The 17,292-nt window shown below is 41.4% G+C and overlaps 3 protein-coding genes across 3 annotated transcripts; 2 read left to right on the forward strand and 1 right to left on the reverse strand.

Moving 5' to 3' along the window:
- The first annotated feature begins 6,515 nt into the window (after positions 1-6,515).
- On the forward strand, positions 6,516-9,847 carry rpl7a (ribosomal protein L7a). Its single transcript, XM_082542040.1, has 8 exons — positions 6,516-6,605; positions 7,512-7,632; positions 7,838-7,987; positions 8,234-8,374; positions 8,750-8,829; positions 9,102-9,232; positions 9,541-9,610; positions 9,704-9,847. The coding sequence occupies exons 1-8, from the start codon at positions 6,603-6,605 to the stop codon at positions 9,806-9,808; spliced, it is 801 nt and encodes a 266-aa protein (XP_082398166.1). The 5' UTR covers positions 6,516-6,602; the 3' UTR covers positions 9,809-9,847.
- Positions 9,848-10,363: 516 nt separating this feature from the next.
- On the reverse strand, positions 10,364-13,737 carry surf1 (SURF1 cytochrome c oxidase assembly factor). The gene is made up of 9 exons (XM_082542042.1): positions 13,625-13,737; positions 13,439-13,499; positions 12,943-13,067; positions 12,750-12,832; positions 12,377-12,568; positions 12,205-12,277; positions 10,914-11,076; positions 10,693-10,774; positions 10,364-10,598 (listed from the first exon to the last, which is right to left on the reverse strand). The coding sequence occupies exons 1-9, from the start codon at positions 13,685-13,687 to the stop codon at positions 10,538-10,540; spliced, it is 903 nt and encodes a 300-aa protein (XP_082398168.1). The 5' UTR covers positions 13,688-13,737; the 3' UTR covers positions 10,364-10,537.
- Positions 13,738-13,800: 63 nt separating this feature from the next.
- Positions 13,801-16,826, forward strand: surf6 (surfeit 6). Its single transcript, XM_082542041.1, has 4 exons — positions 13,801-14,025; positions 15,433-15,636; positions 15,725-15,807; positions 15,959-16,826. Exons 1-4 carry the CDS (start codon positions 13,935-13,937, stop codon positions 16,646-16,648), a joined length of 1,068 nt encoding a protein of 355 aa, XP_082398167.1. The 5' UTR covers positions 13,801-13,934; the 3' UTR covers positions 16,649-16,826.
- Positions 16,827-17,292: the final 466 nt, after the last annotated feature.

The raw sequence follows: 17,292 nt of genomic DNA on the forward strand, positions 1-17,292 counted from the left end.
GGAGATAGGTTCAGGCACTAAGTAATATATGAACATATATACAATATTTTTTGTATAGATACAAAAAAATAAACAAATAAGTAGATTAAAATAACATACATGAAATTCACCTAGGACCTGCACAAAATATAATTTTACAGGTTTACCATATTTGACCCACTTATCCCACAGTTTTAATCAAAATCATTTTTCTTAAGAGAAAGAAAGTAGTCCTTTCCGTAGTATAAATGTCACGTGAGTGCTTTTTTCTATGCAGCTGTCAGGACACCAAATATATATTCATCAGGGCATCTTAGCCGAAATTATCAAGCAAATGTTAATGTTATGCAGTGAAATCCCAAAATAAATATAAAATGTAGTACTTAAATGATGTTTTAAAAGTGAGTCTGGGGAAGGGGACAGCAGTCCCAACAACAGTGTCACGGTTTGGCAGAAGTAGGACCCAAATGCAGGACTTTCTGAATGTAGACAATGTGTTTATTTACAGCAAAGAATACCAACAAAAGTACTAATAATTCACAGTGTGTGAGTTCTCTGTGCGACAGTTCCTCAATTCCCATGCAGTGATTTTCCTCCGTGGTCCACGGTAAATGTTCCTCTATCCTCTGAGTCTATGTACATAGGTGCCCAGCTCCCGCCACACGTTTCTGCAATCCTCCTGGAAACAAGAGACACTTCAGTTAGTACATCTTCACCTTATGAGCAGGAGAACTGTGTTCCTAATACAACGAACCTGCGCCTAGCACTGCTCCGCTACTCTCTTAAGTAGTGCTTCCTTGACAAGGCTGATCAGTAATAGGTGATATTTCCACTGCACAAGACACTTACAAATGTGGATTGCACAACACTGGACATTATATTTCTTCATTTCCATTTAATACTTGTACGGCTGCTGTTATTGTATATATATATTTATATTTCTTCATACATTCTCATATATTTCTATACTGTGTATTGTGTATTTTGTTGTACAGTTATTTTCTTTTCAATTTTAACTTATATATTTTATCTTATTCTTTCCCAGTTAAATTTACCCTTCATTCTAATTTGTGTTGTACAGTTATTTCATTTTTAACTTTAATTTTTATATTTTATTTTATTTTATTCCTTCCTAGTTAAATTTATCCTTTTTAATTTTCGTATTTATTTCCTATCTTATTCATAGCCTTTTCATTTTTTCTTTAGGTCATGAGCAGTTGTGTAAGCATTTTACTGCATATCGTACTGTGTATGACTGTGTATGTGACAAATAAAATTTGAATTTGATTTGATTTGATTTGAATGTGATTACTCCAGGTGTGGCTGGCTCTAAGGCGGGAAGACTCTCAAGGCCTGGTGTGGCAGCAAAACCCGAACATCACAGCACACACACCCTTACATGTACACAGGGAAACGAGGGACCAGGAGCAGACAATACCAAACAAACAACAATAGACAATCCTGAGAATCTGATAGACCGTTTTTTGGTAAACCCAATATTGCTACAAAAACTTCAAAGTAGAAGACACGTCTTGGGTCTGTGAGAGTGGGGACGGAAGAAGACCATTTTGAGACAGATTTTATGGCAACGGACCTTGGAACGGTATCAACGATGAATAGATTAACCAGCATTGCAACTATTGGACCATCAATGCTGGTAGGAAAGAAGCTGCAGAACTGCATTTGTGGCTGGTCAAAACTAACAACTGACATGGGCCAAATACGGCATGACATGGCTAATGACCTCAGGCAGATTAACAACACCACACTCCCAGAGAAACTGAAGCTCTGGTGCTTACAGTTTGGGTTGTTACCCAGACTACTGTGGCCACTGATGATGTACAGGGTCTCGCTTAATCATGCCAATCGAATGGAGAGGCTAGTGAGCACCTACATGAGGAAGTGGCTTGGACTTCCGAAATGCCTAAGCAGTGTTGGACTCTACAGCGACAGGATACTGTCATTGCCTATCCCTAACCTAGCAGAGGAGTTCAAATGTGCAAAAGTGAGGCTGGAGATATCACTCACAGACTCCTGGGACTGAGAGGCGCTGCTCCCACCCTAGCAACGGGGAGGAAGTGAACCCCAGCCATGGCTGTGCTACAGGCCAAATCTGCTCTTCTCTATCGTGGGCAACGTCCAACAGGGCAGAGGAGGGTTGGTCTTGGAGCAGTAACACCTTTCTGGTAACAGGCATCTGTAACCGAATGTTGAAATATGATGGTGGAGGAGGTGCGTCGACAGGAGGATGCAGCCAGAAATGCCAGAGCTATCTCCCACCGATCACTCACCAATCACACATTTTCTTAAAAGCTTGGACTTTCCTGAGCTGGCAGACACCCACAGAGAGATCTTGGATGCGCCATTTTCCAAAAAAGAGATTTGCGCTGCAATTTTCTCTCTACAGTCAGGGAAGTCCCCTGGCCCAGACGGCTTTTCGGTAGAATTTTTCCAAATCATTTGCCCCACAGCTCGTACCTCTACTCCACTCAGTTCTACCTGAAGCATTCACACAGGGCAAACTGCCAACCTCCTGGCACGATGCTTCCATAACTTTAATTGCAAAACAGGGGAAAGATCCAACTGAGTGTGCGTCATACAGGCCAATTTCGCTTTTGAACGTCGACTTTAAGATCCTAGCTAAAGCGCTGGCCCACAGGTTGGAAAGGGTCCTGCCAGCAGTCATACCTGAAGATCAGTCTGGCTTTGTTAAAGGTGCCACCCCTTTTTCAACATCCAACGCCTTTTTAATATCCTGCACACGCCGTCCAAGGACACTCCAGAATGTGTTCTTTCCCTTGATGTGGAAAAAGCATTTGACCGTGTAGAATGGAACTATCTATTTGCTGTGCTGGAAAGATTTGGGTTCGGTCCCAACTTCATCTCATGGATCAAGTACCTATACTTGTCCCCTGTTGCGTCTGTTTGCACTAATAGCCAGAAATCAAAACCATTTCAACTTAAACGAGGCACACGTCAGGGTTGCCCCCTTAGCCCATTGTTATTTGATCTAGCTATTGAACCCTTAGCAATGCTTTTTCAAAGCAGTAAACTTGTCCAGGTTATACAAAGAGGTCAAACTGAACACAAAGGCTCTCTCTATGCTGACGATTTATTGCTTTCTATTTCAAATCCAAATACTTCCCTACCGTCTATATTGTCACTACTCATGCATTTCAGTCAAGTCTCTGGTTATAAATTAAATCTGTCCAAGAGCGAACTTTGTCTATTAAATGAAGAAGCGTTTCCAATAGATTTGTCAGGTTTCCCCTTTAAAGTGTTCAAAGAGCAGTTCACCTACCTGGGTATCACAATTACAAGAAAGTATAAACAACTTCTCAAAGCCAACTTTTTTACACTATTGAAGAATGTCAAACAAAGCCTTCAACAGTGGTCACCCCTGAACACAACTCTGGTTGGACGAATTAATTCAATTAAAATGAATATCCTTCCTAAATTCTTATACTTATTTCAATTTTTACCGGTCTTCATTCCCAAGTCTTTCTTTACAACTCTAGATTCTATAATCTCCTCTTATATTTGGAAGGGTAAACGACCTCGAGTAACTAAGGTGCACTTACAGAAACCTAAGACTGAAGGGGGTCTGGCACTCCCTAACTTCCACTTTTACTATTGGGCTGCCAATATTCGGTCCCTGACCTACTGGTTACAGTCTGGGGAAGGTGTGGGCGCAGTTCAGGAGACATTTCAATTTGAATAATTTTTCACTTCAAAGCCCCATCCTTTCAAACCACCTATTCCTCCCACCAACTTTGGACAACTTGTTCCAGGTCTGGTTTAGAGCAGGTATTATTTGCTTTAAAGATCTCTTTATACACAATAAACTAGCATCATTTGATCAGCTGGCAGGAAAATACAGTCTTCCCAAAACTCACTTTTTTAGATATTTACACCTCAGACATTTTTTGCAGTCCCACCTCTCCAATTTTCAAGAAGCTCCAGCTGCTAAGTTACTGAACGAGCTCCTTAATTTGCAACTATCAGGCAAAGCTGTAATGTCTCGCATCTATAACAAACTGTGCAGTGTAACCCCAGCTCCCGTTGTGGGCCTCAAGTCCACATGGGAGAAGGAGTTGGGTATATCTATGTCAGATGACGTCTGGGACTCAGTCTTCTCTCTGGTAAATTCTACATCACTCTGCGCCCGTCATTCCCTGCTACAATTCAAAGTAGTCCACAGGGCCCACTTATCTAAATCCAAACTAGTTAAGCTTCATCCCAGTTTAGACCCTCAATGTAACAGGTGCGGGTCTAATGATGCCAATCTAACCCACGTGTTTTGGACCTGCCCTGCCCTGGCAAATTTTTGGGAGGAGGTTTTCTGCACTTTGAACAAGGCTACCAGCCTGAAACTAGCTCTCAACCCCCTACTTGCTCCCTTTGGTACAGCGGGAGAGGATGATAAGTATATTCCCAGAGCAAAGAGCAGGGTGTTTTTGTTTTTTGTCTGTTTTTGTTTTTTTTTCTCGTTGCTTGTTTGGTAAATAATAAGAGAAGAAAACAATGTTCCAACATGAGTTCTGTTTTGTATTCATTGTAAACAGTTTGTGTTTTTCCATCTTCTTTTTTTCTTTGTAAACTATATCCACAAATACTCAATATTTTGAATAAAAAAGAAATGCCAGAGCTGTAGCGCTGGCCAAGCAGGGTCGCTGGATGAATTGGGAGTGTCTTGAAAAGAGGAAACTCAATGGAGTGAAATCTGCAGAATGGAGTGTAATAGGCTAAGTTTCATCATATGATGTGCTGCCTTTCCCCATAAATCTGCAGCTTTGGTTTGGAAAGGACCCATCCTGCCCCCTGTGTGCACACCCAGCAACACCAAGAACATTTTGGTTTGTTGTAGGACTAGCCTTACTCAAGGCAGGTACACATGGAGACACAACCAGGTCCTCGGGTGTCTAGCTGAAAAAGTTGAGTACAAAAGGGAATCCATTAACACCCAACCTTTCACAAACCAAGAGGAGCATCGGTATTTGTCCGGGAGTAGGACAAGCTAAGAACTAGCTCTTCAACCCCCGGATCTGGGACCGCTGAAGGTCGCCAGGGATTGGCAGATGCAAGCTGACTTGGATGAGAGACTAATTTTCCCCACAGAAATTGTTACACCTCATTTGTGACCAGACCTTGTCTTTTGGCCTAACTCTCAAAAACTTGCTTATGTCATTGAGCTGATGGTACTGTGGGAGGATGTAAGACACATGCCCTGTGGTGGGCCTGCCTGAGCCGATGGTGTCTTGTGATAAAAGGCCGAAACACCCTGTGAAGTTAAAGCACACAACTGATGATGTGTCCTGCTGGTAAAGCTTCCAGGCTGCCTTTCCTCATAGTAGCCATCCCTCAAGACTTTCTCCATTAGAAGCAATGCAATATCAGGGATTGTAACAGCTAGTCCTTTTATTGAATCACAATATTCATTAAACCCAAAGCAACACATGAGACCCGGGTCCTGCAGCGGTGGAGAAATTGTTCTGGTGGCCTGCTGCAGATCTGGCAGTGGCAGAGAAAAAGTTCTGATGCCGACCACAGGTCCAGTGGCGGCGTGGCATGGCAGATGACCAGCGATATGATGGAGCTGCCAACTGTGGCTGAGCAGCTCAGGCTATGGTAGGTCGAATAGGTCCCCACAAAGAACAGACCTCTGGCGTGGGCATGGCAAGTCCAGACAGCCCACAGAACCTCTGGCTTGGGCAGAGCAGGTCCTTCCGGCATGCTGACCTCTGGCTCAGGCAGAGATGCGACTGGGCCTGAAAGCAGTGTAGAGGCCACAGGCGGTTGAGCAGGTGGCAGCATGGCAGCTGCAGGCATGAGCAGATGGCAGCGTGGCAGCCGTAGGTAGTTGGTGGTGTGGCAGCCGCAGGCGGTTGAACAGGTGGTGGCGTGCCAGCCACAGGCGGTTGAACAGCAACAAGCTGTGTGGTGGTCAGTTGGATCAGGTGGCAGGATGCTGGACAGACATGGCACACCCTCAGGGTTTAATCTAAAACCCTGGCTGCTAAGTTCAAAGGAAAACTTTTAGATATCGGTAAATACACAGAACACAACTACTGGTCTGATTTCCTCAGTTTTTGCACACCATGCCAAGTTTTGGGAATCATATTGTTGGCAAAATACTATTTTATGCTTGTCAAATAGTATTAAACAAACTAAATGGTCATAAACTGCAGTACAGAATTACTATGATCAATAAAATAAAGTTAAATCAATTATTACTGTTTATTTTCTTCTACTTTTTAAGTTTTCGTTTTTAAAATAAAGTGAAACTAAACTAGAAATGTGTGGTATGACGTTACTACGTCATAAAAAATCCTATGCTTTTAAAACAAAACGTTAATGTTAATTTTTCATTCATATAAATGTTTAGAATAATATGTTTTATCAGTGCGGCAAAGAAAATTAAAATAAATCCCAATCATTGATACGTCAGTGTAACACAGATTCCGAGTCAGTATTCCGTTTTTTAAGAAACAAAGCTTGAACTGGCAGGTAGCTGTAAAATCTGACTTCAGATCGGCACTTTTGGAAGCCACGTAACACGCAGCAAGCCTCGCGGTATTTACGCTACCCAGCATGCCCCGGTCTTCCTTTCTGCCTGAACCGACATGGTGGGTACATAGCTGTTCCTTCTGGGGGAAATATGTTATCTGTTGTATCTGTTTGCATCCTTTCATACATTTATATTTTTATACTGTAGAAAGTGCCAATTAAGTCTTTGAACTTTGTGTAGGGCCGTGATGTTAATATTGTGCTTTGATGCTGTGTTGTTTTTGCGAAAAACGTAGGTTATGTTGGTCGATGTGTAACCGGTGCTAACAGTGCTGTGGCTGCCTGTGGAGTGCTGAAGCTAAAGGCGATGAACATGCTTGTTTTAGAAGCTCGTTTTTGTTTTGTTTTTATTAAATTTTTGTGTTTTTCTTTTTAATTTTCCAGACGGTTGTATGTATTTTGTAAAGTAGAAGTACAATACTACCGGGGTACAAGTTTGTGTGCCCTGCTAGTTTACTGACTAGCATTAGGGAATGGGCCTGAGCGTGGGTCGGTATTAACCTTCCTTTTGGCCTCACATTAGTTGTGTTTCTGTCGTTTATTGAATGTATTCACAAACACGCAAGTTTTACCTACGTTTTCATTGATACGTTATCATCCTGAATCGGTCTTTAGTTCAGTGTGTATGACGTCCCTTAGGTGTTGGTGTAGCAGCATGGAGATTAGTTGAGCTCTGAAGTCATTCTCTGGCTTTTGGGGTTTATTTCTTGCTTTTTGCATTACAGCTCTAAAAAGAACTAAAGTGGTCTTTTGATTGTATTTTTGCTAGATTTAAAAATTATTTTGTGGGAAATTGACAAGGGTAGTTGCTAAAGCTAGGCTAAGCAACTCCCTGACACGGTTGGGAAAGGTAGAGCAGTGTTGTAAGTTTACATGCGGAGTAACATGTTTACAAGTTAATAGTCATGTTAGGTTAAAGTTGCTTGTGTTTATGCTTCTGTAACACACTGTTCCCTTTTCCACAGCCTAAGGGAAAGAAGGCTAAGGGGAAGAAGGTGGCACCAGCCCCTTCAGTGGCCAAGAAGCATGAGGCCAAGAAAGTAGTCAACCCCCTGTTCGAGAAGAGGCCCAAGAACTTTGGCATCGGTGAGTATCTGCAGGTGCCACTTTATTGGGGGCATAAGCTAGTGGTCATACAGGTGCAGATGATGTAAAAGAATATTTGCTATCTTAATACCACTGATGACAATATTCCCACCAAGATCGCTGATGCACATTATATTAACATTAAATTAAGAGAAAGTTTCTGTTTAATGGTAGATAATGATGAATTTGTTGTGCTTTACCACAGGCCAGGATATTCAGCCCAAGCGTGATTTGACACGCTTTGTGAAATGGCCTCGTTACGTCCGCCTGCAGAGGCAGCGCTCCATCCTCTACAAGCGTCTGAAGGTTCCCCCTGCGATCAACCAGTTCACCCAGGCTCTGGACCGCCAGACTGGTAAGTACAAGCAAGTGGTTTTCTTCTGTATGGCAGTATGTCAGAGTTGTCATGTGGGTTCTAAGAAGGACTGTTTCACTGTGCAAGTGATGTGAAAGAGTATTTGCTATCTGACCAGTTATGCGGACGATTTCCACCAAGATCACTGATGCATGTGTTTGTAATCATGGTAGCTTTGTAGTAAGCCAAACTTGTTGCCCAAATTTCAGTGTTTACATTTTTAATTTTAATTGGTTTCTTCCGCAGCCACTCAGCTGTTCAAGCTGGCTCACAAGTACAGGCCCGAGACCAAGCAGGAGAAGAAGCAGAGGCTGCTGGCTCGTGCTGAGCAGAAGGCTGCTGGAAAGGGAGATGCCCCAACAAAGAGGCCTCCCATTATCCGTGCAGGTGAGTTTGATTGAACAAAGTCCTGTCTTTGTTAAGCTCCACAGTTTAGTAAAAATGTATTAAAGTTTAAGACTTGTGCTGGCCTAGTTGGCAGCTCGGTCTTATGTATTTCAGGAGTGCTGCTGGAATTGTAGGTTTGCTCCTAAACAGTCTTAAACTGTGCATTAGAACCTATTTTGTGTTCTTGTTAGTTCAGCCTCATCTGACTTGGCCTCAATGCAGTGATGACCAGAATTTCTTCACCTGAAACTTGCTGTGATGGTTTTTGAGCTTTTTAACCCTGAGCGTTGGCCAAAAAATAATGAAAAGTTTTTCTGGATTAAGTTGGTGGATCAAACATTTTAATTTCTGCCTTTTGGTTTTCGCTCTCTGCAGGTGTGAACACCGTCACCTCTCTGGTGGAGAGCAAGAAGGCCCAGCTGGTCGTCATTGCCCATGATGTGGATCCTATTGAGGTGAGATTGGTGTAATATGTGAATGCATGTTGGGTTCAGTTTAGTGTAAAAAGTGGTCTCTGGCAATGATGTCTGAATTTCTTCACCTGAATCCTCTGTGTGGATCAAAACATACGAGCTTTTTAACCCTGAGCACAGACCACAAATGAAAAACAAGTTATCATTTATTAATTTTTGTAAAAGGCAATATGGTTGCCACACTCCATGGATAAACTCAAAATTTTTTGCTTCCTGAAATGTTAATACTTCCTGTGGCTCCCCTGAATTTCTAGCTCGTGGTCTTCCTGCCTGCTCTGTGCCGCAAGATGGGTGTCCCTTACTGCATCGTGAAGGGGAAGGCTAGACTGGGCAGACTGGTGCACAGAAAGACATGCACTTCATTTGCCTTCACACAGATTAACCCGTGAGTATGAACATACACTGAACTGTGCCCAAGTGTGACAGTGAAGTTTGGCAAATGATTTTTAGTACATGTTCAATAACTGGCTGGAGAAAAGATTCGATACTTCCTCTGGAGTGAGATCTTAGTTCACATCTTCAAATTTGCTTGGATTATTTTCTACAGCAGTTGACTTTTTAATCAGGGACCACAATATGTATAAATTTGAAGTGACTTTTCAGACAGGAAAATTTAGTCATCTGAATACAAGTGTCGGTACTGCATTGACCATCTTTTCTCTCTTTTTTTTTTCTTTTTCCCCCTACTCCTAGTGAGGACAAAGGTGCACTTGCTAAGCTCGTGGAAGCCATCAAGACCAACTACAATGACAGATACGAGGAGGTGAATAGCCATTACTCAGTTAGCAGTGTTTACATTTCACAAATCCTAAAACAAATTGTACAAATTTTAACTGTTCGCAATCTCATTTTCCAGATCCGCCGTCACTGGGGAGGTAACATCATGGGTCCCAAATCCACAGCCCGCATCACTAAGCTGGAGAAGGCAAAGGCCAAGGAACTTGCAACCAAGCTTGGTTAAATTGTTTGGAATAAAAAAATGTATGCCCTAAAAGAAGAAGACTTCTGTTGTTTAATTTTCAAACTAAAATGATAGAAATGTTAGAATCAGATTGCAGGTGTCAACACAGTGACAGCAGGAAACGTAAACATGGGAGCATTTTAAATTCTGATTGTTATAATAAGGGTGGAACTGACATTTTTAGGTTTCCCATGCCGAATCCTGAAGTGTCACAGTTTAAATCAAGATGATAATCTTGGGCATTATCTGACAAATTGCTTGAAATCGGGATAGTTTTTTTTCTTTAATAACTGAGAAACCACAACTTGAAAGGTGAAAAATATCATGAACTCTGCCTTTCAATTCCTGTAAGTGAAGACGTATTGATGGTCTAAGTTTCTGTAACTGGAGTTACTGAATCTGATCGCACTGAAATTACTTATATTTAGTATCATCCAGCAGTAAAGTTAACCTGTTTAAAAAAAAAACAAAAAAAAAACAGAAAAACTGGCTTAAATTTAACATAAGATGCTTTGTCAAAACCACAATTTACAGGACACGAGGCGCTTTCCCCCCCCCCCAACGGTTATTATTGGCACATAGTACATACAACAAGGTAAATGACAGAATCCCCGATCTTGAGTACTTTATTTACACATGAAGCTATTTACATAATATATGTACCAGGCTGGAGCTACAAGTTAAGCACAAACCCATCATTCAAGTACCAAGTAAAATAATTTTATTGCTTTAAATCCTCTTGATGAACTTTGCATACCACATGTAGGAAGTAGCTGCACACAAACCATACCTAGAAGAAAAAAGTAATTCTGCATTTTATCAATCAAATGCACCTTGACACATGAGTGTAACAGATGTACAGCAGTCCAAAACAAAACACTCACCATGTTATTATGTACTGCATGTGTTCATTCCTCAGTGTGACCCTGGTCTGTCCACCTATTGGCCCACCAGGAATAGTGCTACCTGCGTGAGACACAAAACTTTTAATTACTTTCAAATTGAAGTGTTTCTGTTGATGTGAGTGAGATAAACAGCATACATGGAGGATTGCAGAGGTTTAATCTTAATGTAAAGTCACTGCGTCAAAGAGCACTAAACATACCAAAGTCGGCATCAATGAAGATGGGTGCGGCTCCAGTGACTTGTGCCATCGCTTCCAGGTCACGGTAATGCCAGCGGTTTCTCTCCACGTCATTGTTTGGTACAAAGGGTTTACGATTCTCTGTCAGTCTGACCACTCCCACCAACTCCACCTCATCCTCCACCTGCATAAAGGCAGCATTTCAGTGATTCAAGTGTTTACAACAACACAAAGGTGGTGTTAGTAGTTTAGCGAACAGTCAAGCGGTGTAAGTCAGTTCTGTAGGAGTAACATGACAATAAATGGGTCTTCGAGGCACTTTCACAGGCATATTTAAACTATTCAATTACTAAAGGGAGTTGGGGCCTAATTGAAGATGAATTCTCAGTGCATAAAGAGGTTTTCAAAACTGGAAACACCCCAGGCCTATACCAGGACGTGGGATTTGTCTTGACCAGGTAACTTCAGGGATGGTTCGCTTCTTACCAAGGTGGATCAACATAGTAACTTGTGCTCCAAAATAGGTTATCTGTGAACAAAGTAAGCCATACTTGTTCATTATTTTTCTTTGTGCTGTTTAACATGTTTAACATTAACACGCTAACTGGGGCCTGCAAAGTCTGGCATGTAGCTACTGGGTTTTTTGCAATTTCTCTAAGCATTGCACAGTCTGGCCTTGAGGTGTTTTGCCAGGACTTCCACTCCTGGGAAGACTGGAAACTCTTCAGTGTTTTCCATTTGTAAATAATCTTTCTCAACGTACAATGATGGATTTCAAATTGTTTGGAAATGGTCCTTTAACCCTTCCCAGATAGGCAAGGGATCATTGCTGTTATCTCTTTGGTATTCTGTTAACACACACATAAATGCTCCAGACCAGCGAACTACCAAAACCTCTACTTTTACTGAGGTGCTCATACTTGCTTATGATCAATGAATCAAGTGCACTTATTTATCAGGGTGTAGATCATTTTTACACATGCTGCTTCTGCATTTTGGCTTAGTTTTTGTTCAGTAAATAATTACATGGTGTGATGTGTCATGTTGTTGTTCATCTGAAGTTGTATTTAGCCGTTAAGACTTGCTGTCAACAAGATGACTTTTTATTATGTCGTGGTATGTAAAACCTAAGAACTGAACTGTAGTCTTAGTTCTAACATAGCTTGTGACAAACCTATTAGACTTATAAGTTAGTCTTATTAGTCTTGAAGAATAAGTTAGTCTTTGTGCAATTAACAAATCTCAAAGACTTAACACTCCAGCCTGGTGTAAAACCTCTGTGTTTACCCAGCATCTGATGTCTTCCCCTCACCTGTCCCTTCATCCTGGTCTCTGGTCTTATTTTCTGCCTTGGCACGAATCCTCTGTTCACCAGGATTGTAATGCTTCAGTGACACAGACGGTATAAATCAGTGTTGAGAGCAGCGATGTATCAATCAATGTACAGATATTGCTATGGTGAGATGTTTTATCTGGCTCCTTACCCGAGGTCGGTACAGTGGAATGGGGTGATGACATTAGCGCCGGTCTCTGCACTTGAAGAGAGCCTTCCTGCTTCTCTGGCCTCTCTCTCTGGGTCGACTGGTGAGCGGGGCATAATGTATAGCTCTTGGGAGTGATCATAACGTCCACGTACCTTGACTCTTCTGTACTCGAGGTTATTAACCTCATAAGGACTAGAATGCAAGGCGGGAAAATGGTATGTAAATCTGTGCCTTAATGATTCACATATGTAAAAAACGCAGCTTATTCAACTTCTGCACATTAAGATATTACATGAAGTGTTAAAGAGCACCTGTTATACTTTTTCATATTTTCTGTCATAGATACAGGACCTAGCCACTCTCTGCCACTTACTCAAGAGGAAGAGGAATGGGTTCTGCCGTAGTGAGTCGGGTCAGGTCATCAATCAGCTTCAATTTCCACTGACGCCTTTTCACCTACAGATGAAGGCAATGAAGACACTGGAGTACACCCAACAACAACCAGAAAGACGTAACTGCATTGTGTGTATTTAAAAAAGCAATAACAATCAACAAATAAGTGGTACCTGCCATGTGCCGAGGCCAAAGGTGGTGGCAGGGATGAGCAGCAGGAACCATTTAAGAAAAGAGTCTTTCTCTGCAGCTGTGGCTGCTGTGGAGCTGGACTGTCGTCCAAAGCCAAGGAACCTGCCTGGATATGTAAAGAATAATAGTGAAAGGTGGATTCCTTGGAGAATCGAACAGCATATTGACATAACAGTTACAAATAATATAATGGAATAACGTATATATGCTACCCAAAAAAATTATACACAAAGATTATTTCAGCAGCCATGCAGACAGACATTAATGTAAACCGAACAGGTTTTGTTGATTTTCTTATATTATTACGTAGTAATTACTTTTTTACCTAATTTCACCATTAAAGACAAAATACCATATAACAGATACAAAACAGATTTATTTTCTAGTCTTTTTTTTTAAGTGGAAAAAATATGTAACAGTGACTTTATTCGCTAATTATCTAAAGGTGGTGTAATTGTTGACAAGTTTAGTTTGTACCGTCTACACGTTTGAAGGTTCCTGGCAAGAAGAAAGACCTCTTGGTGTAAAATGCATGATTCTGAAATACAAATGTATAAAATAAACTCAGCATTTTTGCAAGTCGTTCACTCGGCGATGAAAATGACTTTGACGTTTTTTTTTTGTTTGAGCCGTAAAGACGAAAAACTGCGAAAACTAACGCACCTGTGTTTTTAGTGTCGGCAGCAGCCTCCGGGAGTAAGTCAGCAGAGATGTCAGAGAGACCATTCTGAATCAAAACAACGTGGAAATGGATGAAAATGGACGAGACAACCGGCTACATTACAACTACATAACTGACAAGTTTCTGCTTGGAGGGGGACCACTTCTGGTGTTACTACTTCCGGATTGGGGACGCCCCGCCCCTTTAAATTTTTACACACGTGCGTATGTGAACGTGTTGATGTTTTTATCGGTAAATATCGTGTGTGTGTTTTATCCGGATTAAAGGTGGGAGCCCGTTTCACTTGTCGACATGGATCTCGCCTCAAAGGATTCGTACATTCAGAAACTTGCAAGTAAAGTGTTTTCTCAACGAGACCAGGAGTCCAGGAAGAGACCGTTCGGTAATGTTAGCTAAATGCTTGGGTTTGTTTACATGGTAAAATTGAAGCTGTAGTGCAGACTTTAACATTTAGGTGTTATTTATTGTGGAAAAACTACGTAAAACTCAGCAAGTGTCATCAAACCTTGTGCCACGGTTTCACGTTTTACCTACTTTGTACCACAGGAGGCGCTACAGTGTTTAATCTGATGGCTTTATGCGCCCCTTGTTCATTAAAGTTACCAAACTGATAGCATGTCAGAAAAATAATCTGCTATTTACCTTAAAATACTTTTTTTGTCCCCAAAACTGATTTAAAAAATGAGTTTTTTGTCATTTATCTAAATTTCTAAAGGTATCAATTTTCTCCTTTTCACTGATTTCATTTATGTGGGAAGTTGTAGATAACAAGATTAATTTATAACTCGGTGGGAACTAATATTGTAAATGACCTTTTTATGTCTTTTAAAGTTGGCTCCATAGGTTTTTGGACAATGCTACTTTTTTGTTGTTTTTGTAGTTTTTCCTCTGTACACTGTTGACTTTAAATCAATCAGGCAAGTCCAGAGGCTCAACTTTTATTCAAGGGCTTTAACAAAAGTAATGCAGTAACTATTTAGGTGCCACAGAAGTTTTACACAAATCCCCCTTTTAAATGCTCAAAGTAAATAGACACATAAACTTAATTTAAAATATAAATAAAGTCTTAAATACTTCTGCAGTCTTCCTAAGCAGTAGATTTCTTAAGTCTACAACCTAGTGTTGTGTTTCCTCCCTTGAGATGCTCTGACAGGCTGTGCACCCAACTTAAAGACTTGGTTATATTCCATTGCAGATGCAGACAACTGAGATTCAACAGTAGTTCCCATTACACTTCTTTAATGTCCTCTTCAAGTCCATCAGCTGGGGCTAATGCATGGTTGTTGTCTAGGACTCAGATTTAAAATTATAGAGAAAAATCTATGCAATAAAAGTGACAATATGGCAAAATGGCTTAAAAATGTCTCATTGTACAAGTATGTGCACACTAGACCTCCAGGTGGACTACTTTTAAACCAAAGAGCTCATAACTTGTAGACATACATCCTTTGATCACATTATGCCAGGACAGGTTTTTTTCATATTAAGAAGTCATGAGATAAACTGACTGGCAGGTGTTTTACTGCTAATAGGATTGCTTTTATAAGAGAAGAGTCACCCACCAAATCAGCTGTGACTGGGTTTTTTTTTCTCATGAAAAATGAGGAAACAAGCTGATCATGAGTTTACCAACAGAAAATTTCAAATCCTCTTTTCTCCAGTTAGCTGACGTTATCTGAACATGTTGCAGGCCCTAGGCTAGTAACTGTAATAGCAATGTTGTAGAACTGCAGTGACACATTATATACATGCAATCGTCAATATGTGCATTGTGTTTGTGTGTGTACAGTTCATTTCAAAGCTAAAAGTGACACTGGTCCTCCAAAGAAGAAGAAAAAATGCAAAAAGAAAGATGAGGCCACAGATGGCAAGACTCCCAAACCCCAACAGAAGCCTTCACCCTCTCCAGCAGCACAGAAAATCAAAGCTGCCGTGAAACCAAACGGGTCCAACACTGAGGCCGCAAATGGAGCTGCACACCAGAAGCATCAAGGTATACCAAGCCTACGCTGGTCCTGTGTGGAGGTTTTTCTCTTTACATAACTGGGTCTCATTTAATGCTTATTTTCTTTTTCTTTAAGGAGGAAGTGTAGACTCCAGCTTCACTACAGTCGATGTATTACGCAAAAGGCTCCATGAAAAGATTGAAGAGTCCAGAGGACAGGTATGCAGTTTTCAGAGATGGCACAGTATGAAAGACAGAGACTGTAGGGGGGGAGGGGTACTGAGGATCATCTAAAACAGGAAGTGATGTCACCGCTGGGTGCCCTAGAATTATTGTTGAAGCTTAACCATGTTAACCTGTCTTTTATCAGGGAACTCCAAAGGATGCATTATCAGAAGCTGTCCAGGCGAAGCGAGCAAAGCGAAAGCTGGAGCGGGAGCGCAAGAAGAGGAAAAGAAAAGAATTTCTGATGAAGAAACTGGCTGAAAAAAGTGGGAAAGAACAGCCGTTAGAGGTAAAACAGGAAGAGGAGCACGTCCCTGCCTCGAGCAAAAGAAATGAGACTGCTCTGGTCTTCAACAAGGTTGAGACGGTGGACGAGGGTTATATAGACAAGAAACAAAAAAAGAAGATCAAGAAACAGGGGATAAAAGGCCAGATAACTCCTCTGACGGGGAAGAACTACAAGCAGCTGCTCAGCCGCGTGGAGGCTCGCAAAGCCAAGCTGGAACAGCTGAGAGAGAAAGACGAGGAGAAGGCCTGCGAGATGGAAAAGAAGATCATGTGGACCAACATGCTCTACAAGGCAGAGGGCATCAAAATCAAGGACAACGAGGAGATGCTGCGCGAGTCGCTGAAGAAGAAGGAGAAGAGGCGCACTCAGAAAAAGAAGAAATGGGAGCAGCGGAGCGAGCACGTCCTAGAAAAGATGCAGCAGCGGCAGGACAAGAGGCAAAAGAACCTGCGGAAACGCAAGCAAGTCAGGGCAGAGAAGAAGAAGGACAGGGCGCGGAAGAAGGGCCGGGTGCTGCCTGAGGACTTGAAAAAAGCCACAGTTTAGTCGAAGGAAAGACAACTTGCATCTTGTTTCAGTTTCTGTATGGCACTGTGATATTCACATGATAATAAATGTTCTCCTTGTGCAGATATTGCCTGACCCTAATGCCCAGGAGAAATACCTTGTTTCATGGTCAATAAAATGGTATTATGAACATGATAATGAATATAATTCAAATTAACAGGCTCTGTGTGTGTGTTTGTGTGTGTGCCTGTTGACCAAAAAGACGCTGGTTAGCAAAACATTTGCATAGCACAAATACAGCCAAGTAAGCCTGGTTTTCTCTCAGGCCAAACGCCAATGAGCGCCAACTCATTAAATATATTTTTTAATTTTATCGATGTAATTTTTTTAATTTGAACTATAAAAAGATTAATGACTGTGGTTTAACTTTTTTTCGGACTACTTTGTCACTGGCAGTGATAAAAGTCAGTCCTGAGGCTGCTGGAGGATTACCTGAGTCCTCTCCGGAAAAAAAAAAAAAAAAAGCAACTGCAGGAAATGAAACGTTCAGGAATATTTCTCCTAAATTCACGGCTACTTTTTAAAACAGTATTTAAAAAAATAAAAACTAGCATATGGTTAGTTGATGACATATACGTCAACAGAGCTGAACCGCGGCTTGAGTTTTGGGCCCGTGTTTGTCT

Source organism: Aulonocara stuartgranti (genome assembly GCF_965226115.1).
Source record: "Aulonocara stuartgranti genome assembly, chromosome: 7".
In the NCBI taxonomy this organism is placed as follows: domain Eukaryota; kingdom Metazoa; phylum Chordata; class Actinopteri; order Cichliformes; family Cichlidae; genus Aulonocara; species Aulonocara stuartgranti.

Coding starts and splice junctions, on each gene's coding strand:
- rpl7a (XM_082542040.1), top strand. Junction 7,633..7,837: donor GCCCAAGAACTTTGGCATCG/GTGAGTATCTGC, acceptor GCTTTACCACAG/GCCAGGATATTCAGCCCAAG. Junction 8,830..9,101: donor ATGATGTGGATCCTATTGAG/GTGAGATTGGTG, acceptor CTGAATTTCTAG/CTCGTGGTCTTCCTGCCTGC.
- surf1 (XM_082542042.1), bottom strand. CDS start 13,687: ATGGTCTCTCTGACATCTCTGCTGACTTACTCCCGGAGGCTGCTGCCG. Junction 13,500..13,624: donor TGCCGACACTAAAAACACAG/GTGCGTTAGTTT, acceptor TTTGTATTTCAG/AATCATGCATTTTACACCAA. Junction 10,775..10,913: donor CTTCATTGATGCCGACTTTG/GTATGTTTAGTG, acceptor TGTCTCACGCAG/GTAGCACTATTCCTGGTGGG.
- surf6 (XM_082542041.1), top strand. CDS start 13,935: ATGGATCTCGCCTCAAAGGATTCGTACATTCAGAAACTTGCAAGTAAA. Junction 14,026..15,432: donor GTCCAGGAAGAGACCGTTCG/GTAATGTTAGCT, acceptor GTGTGTGTACAG/TTCATTTCAAAGCTAAAAGT. Junction 15,637..15,724: donor TGCACACCAGAAGCATCAAG/GTATACCAAGCC, acceptor TTTTTCTTTAAG/GAGGAAGTGTAGACTCCAGC.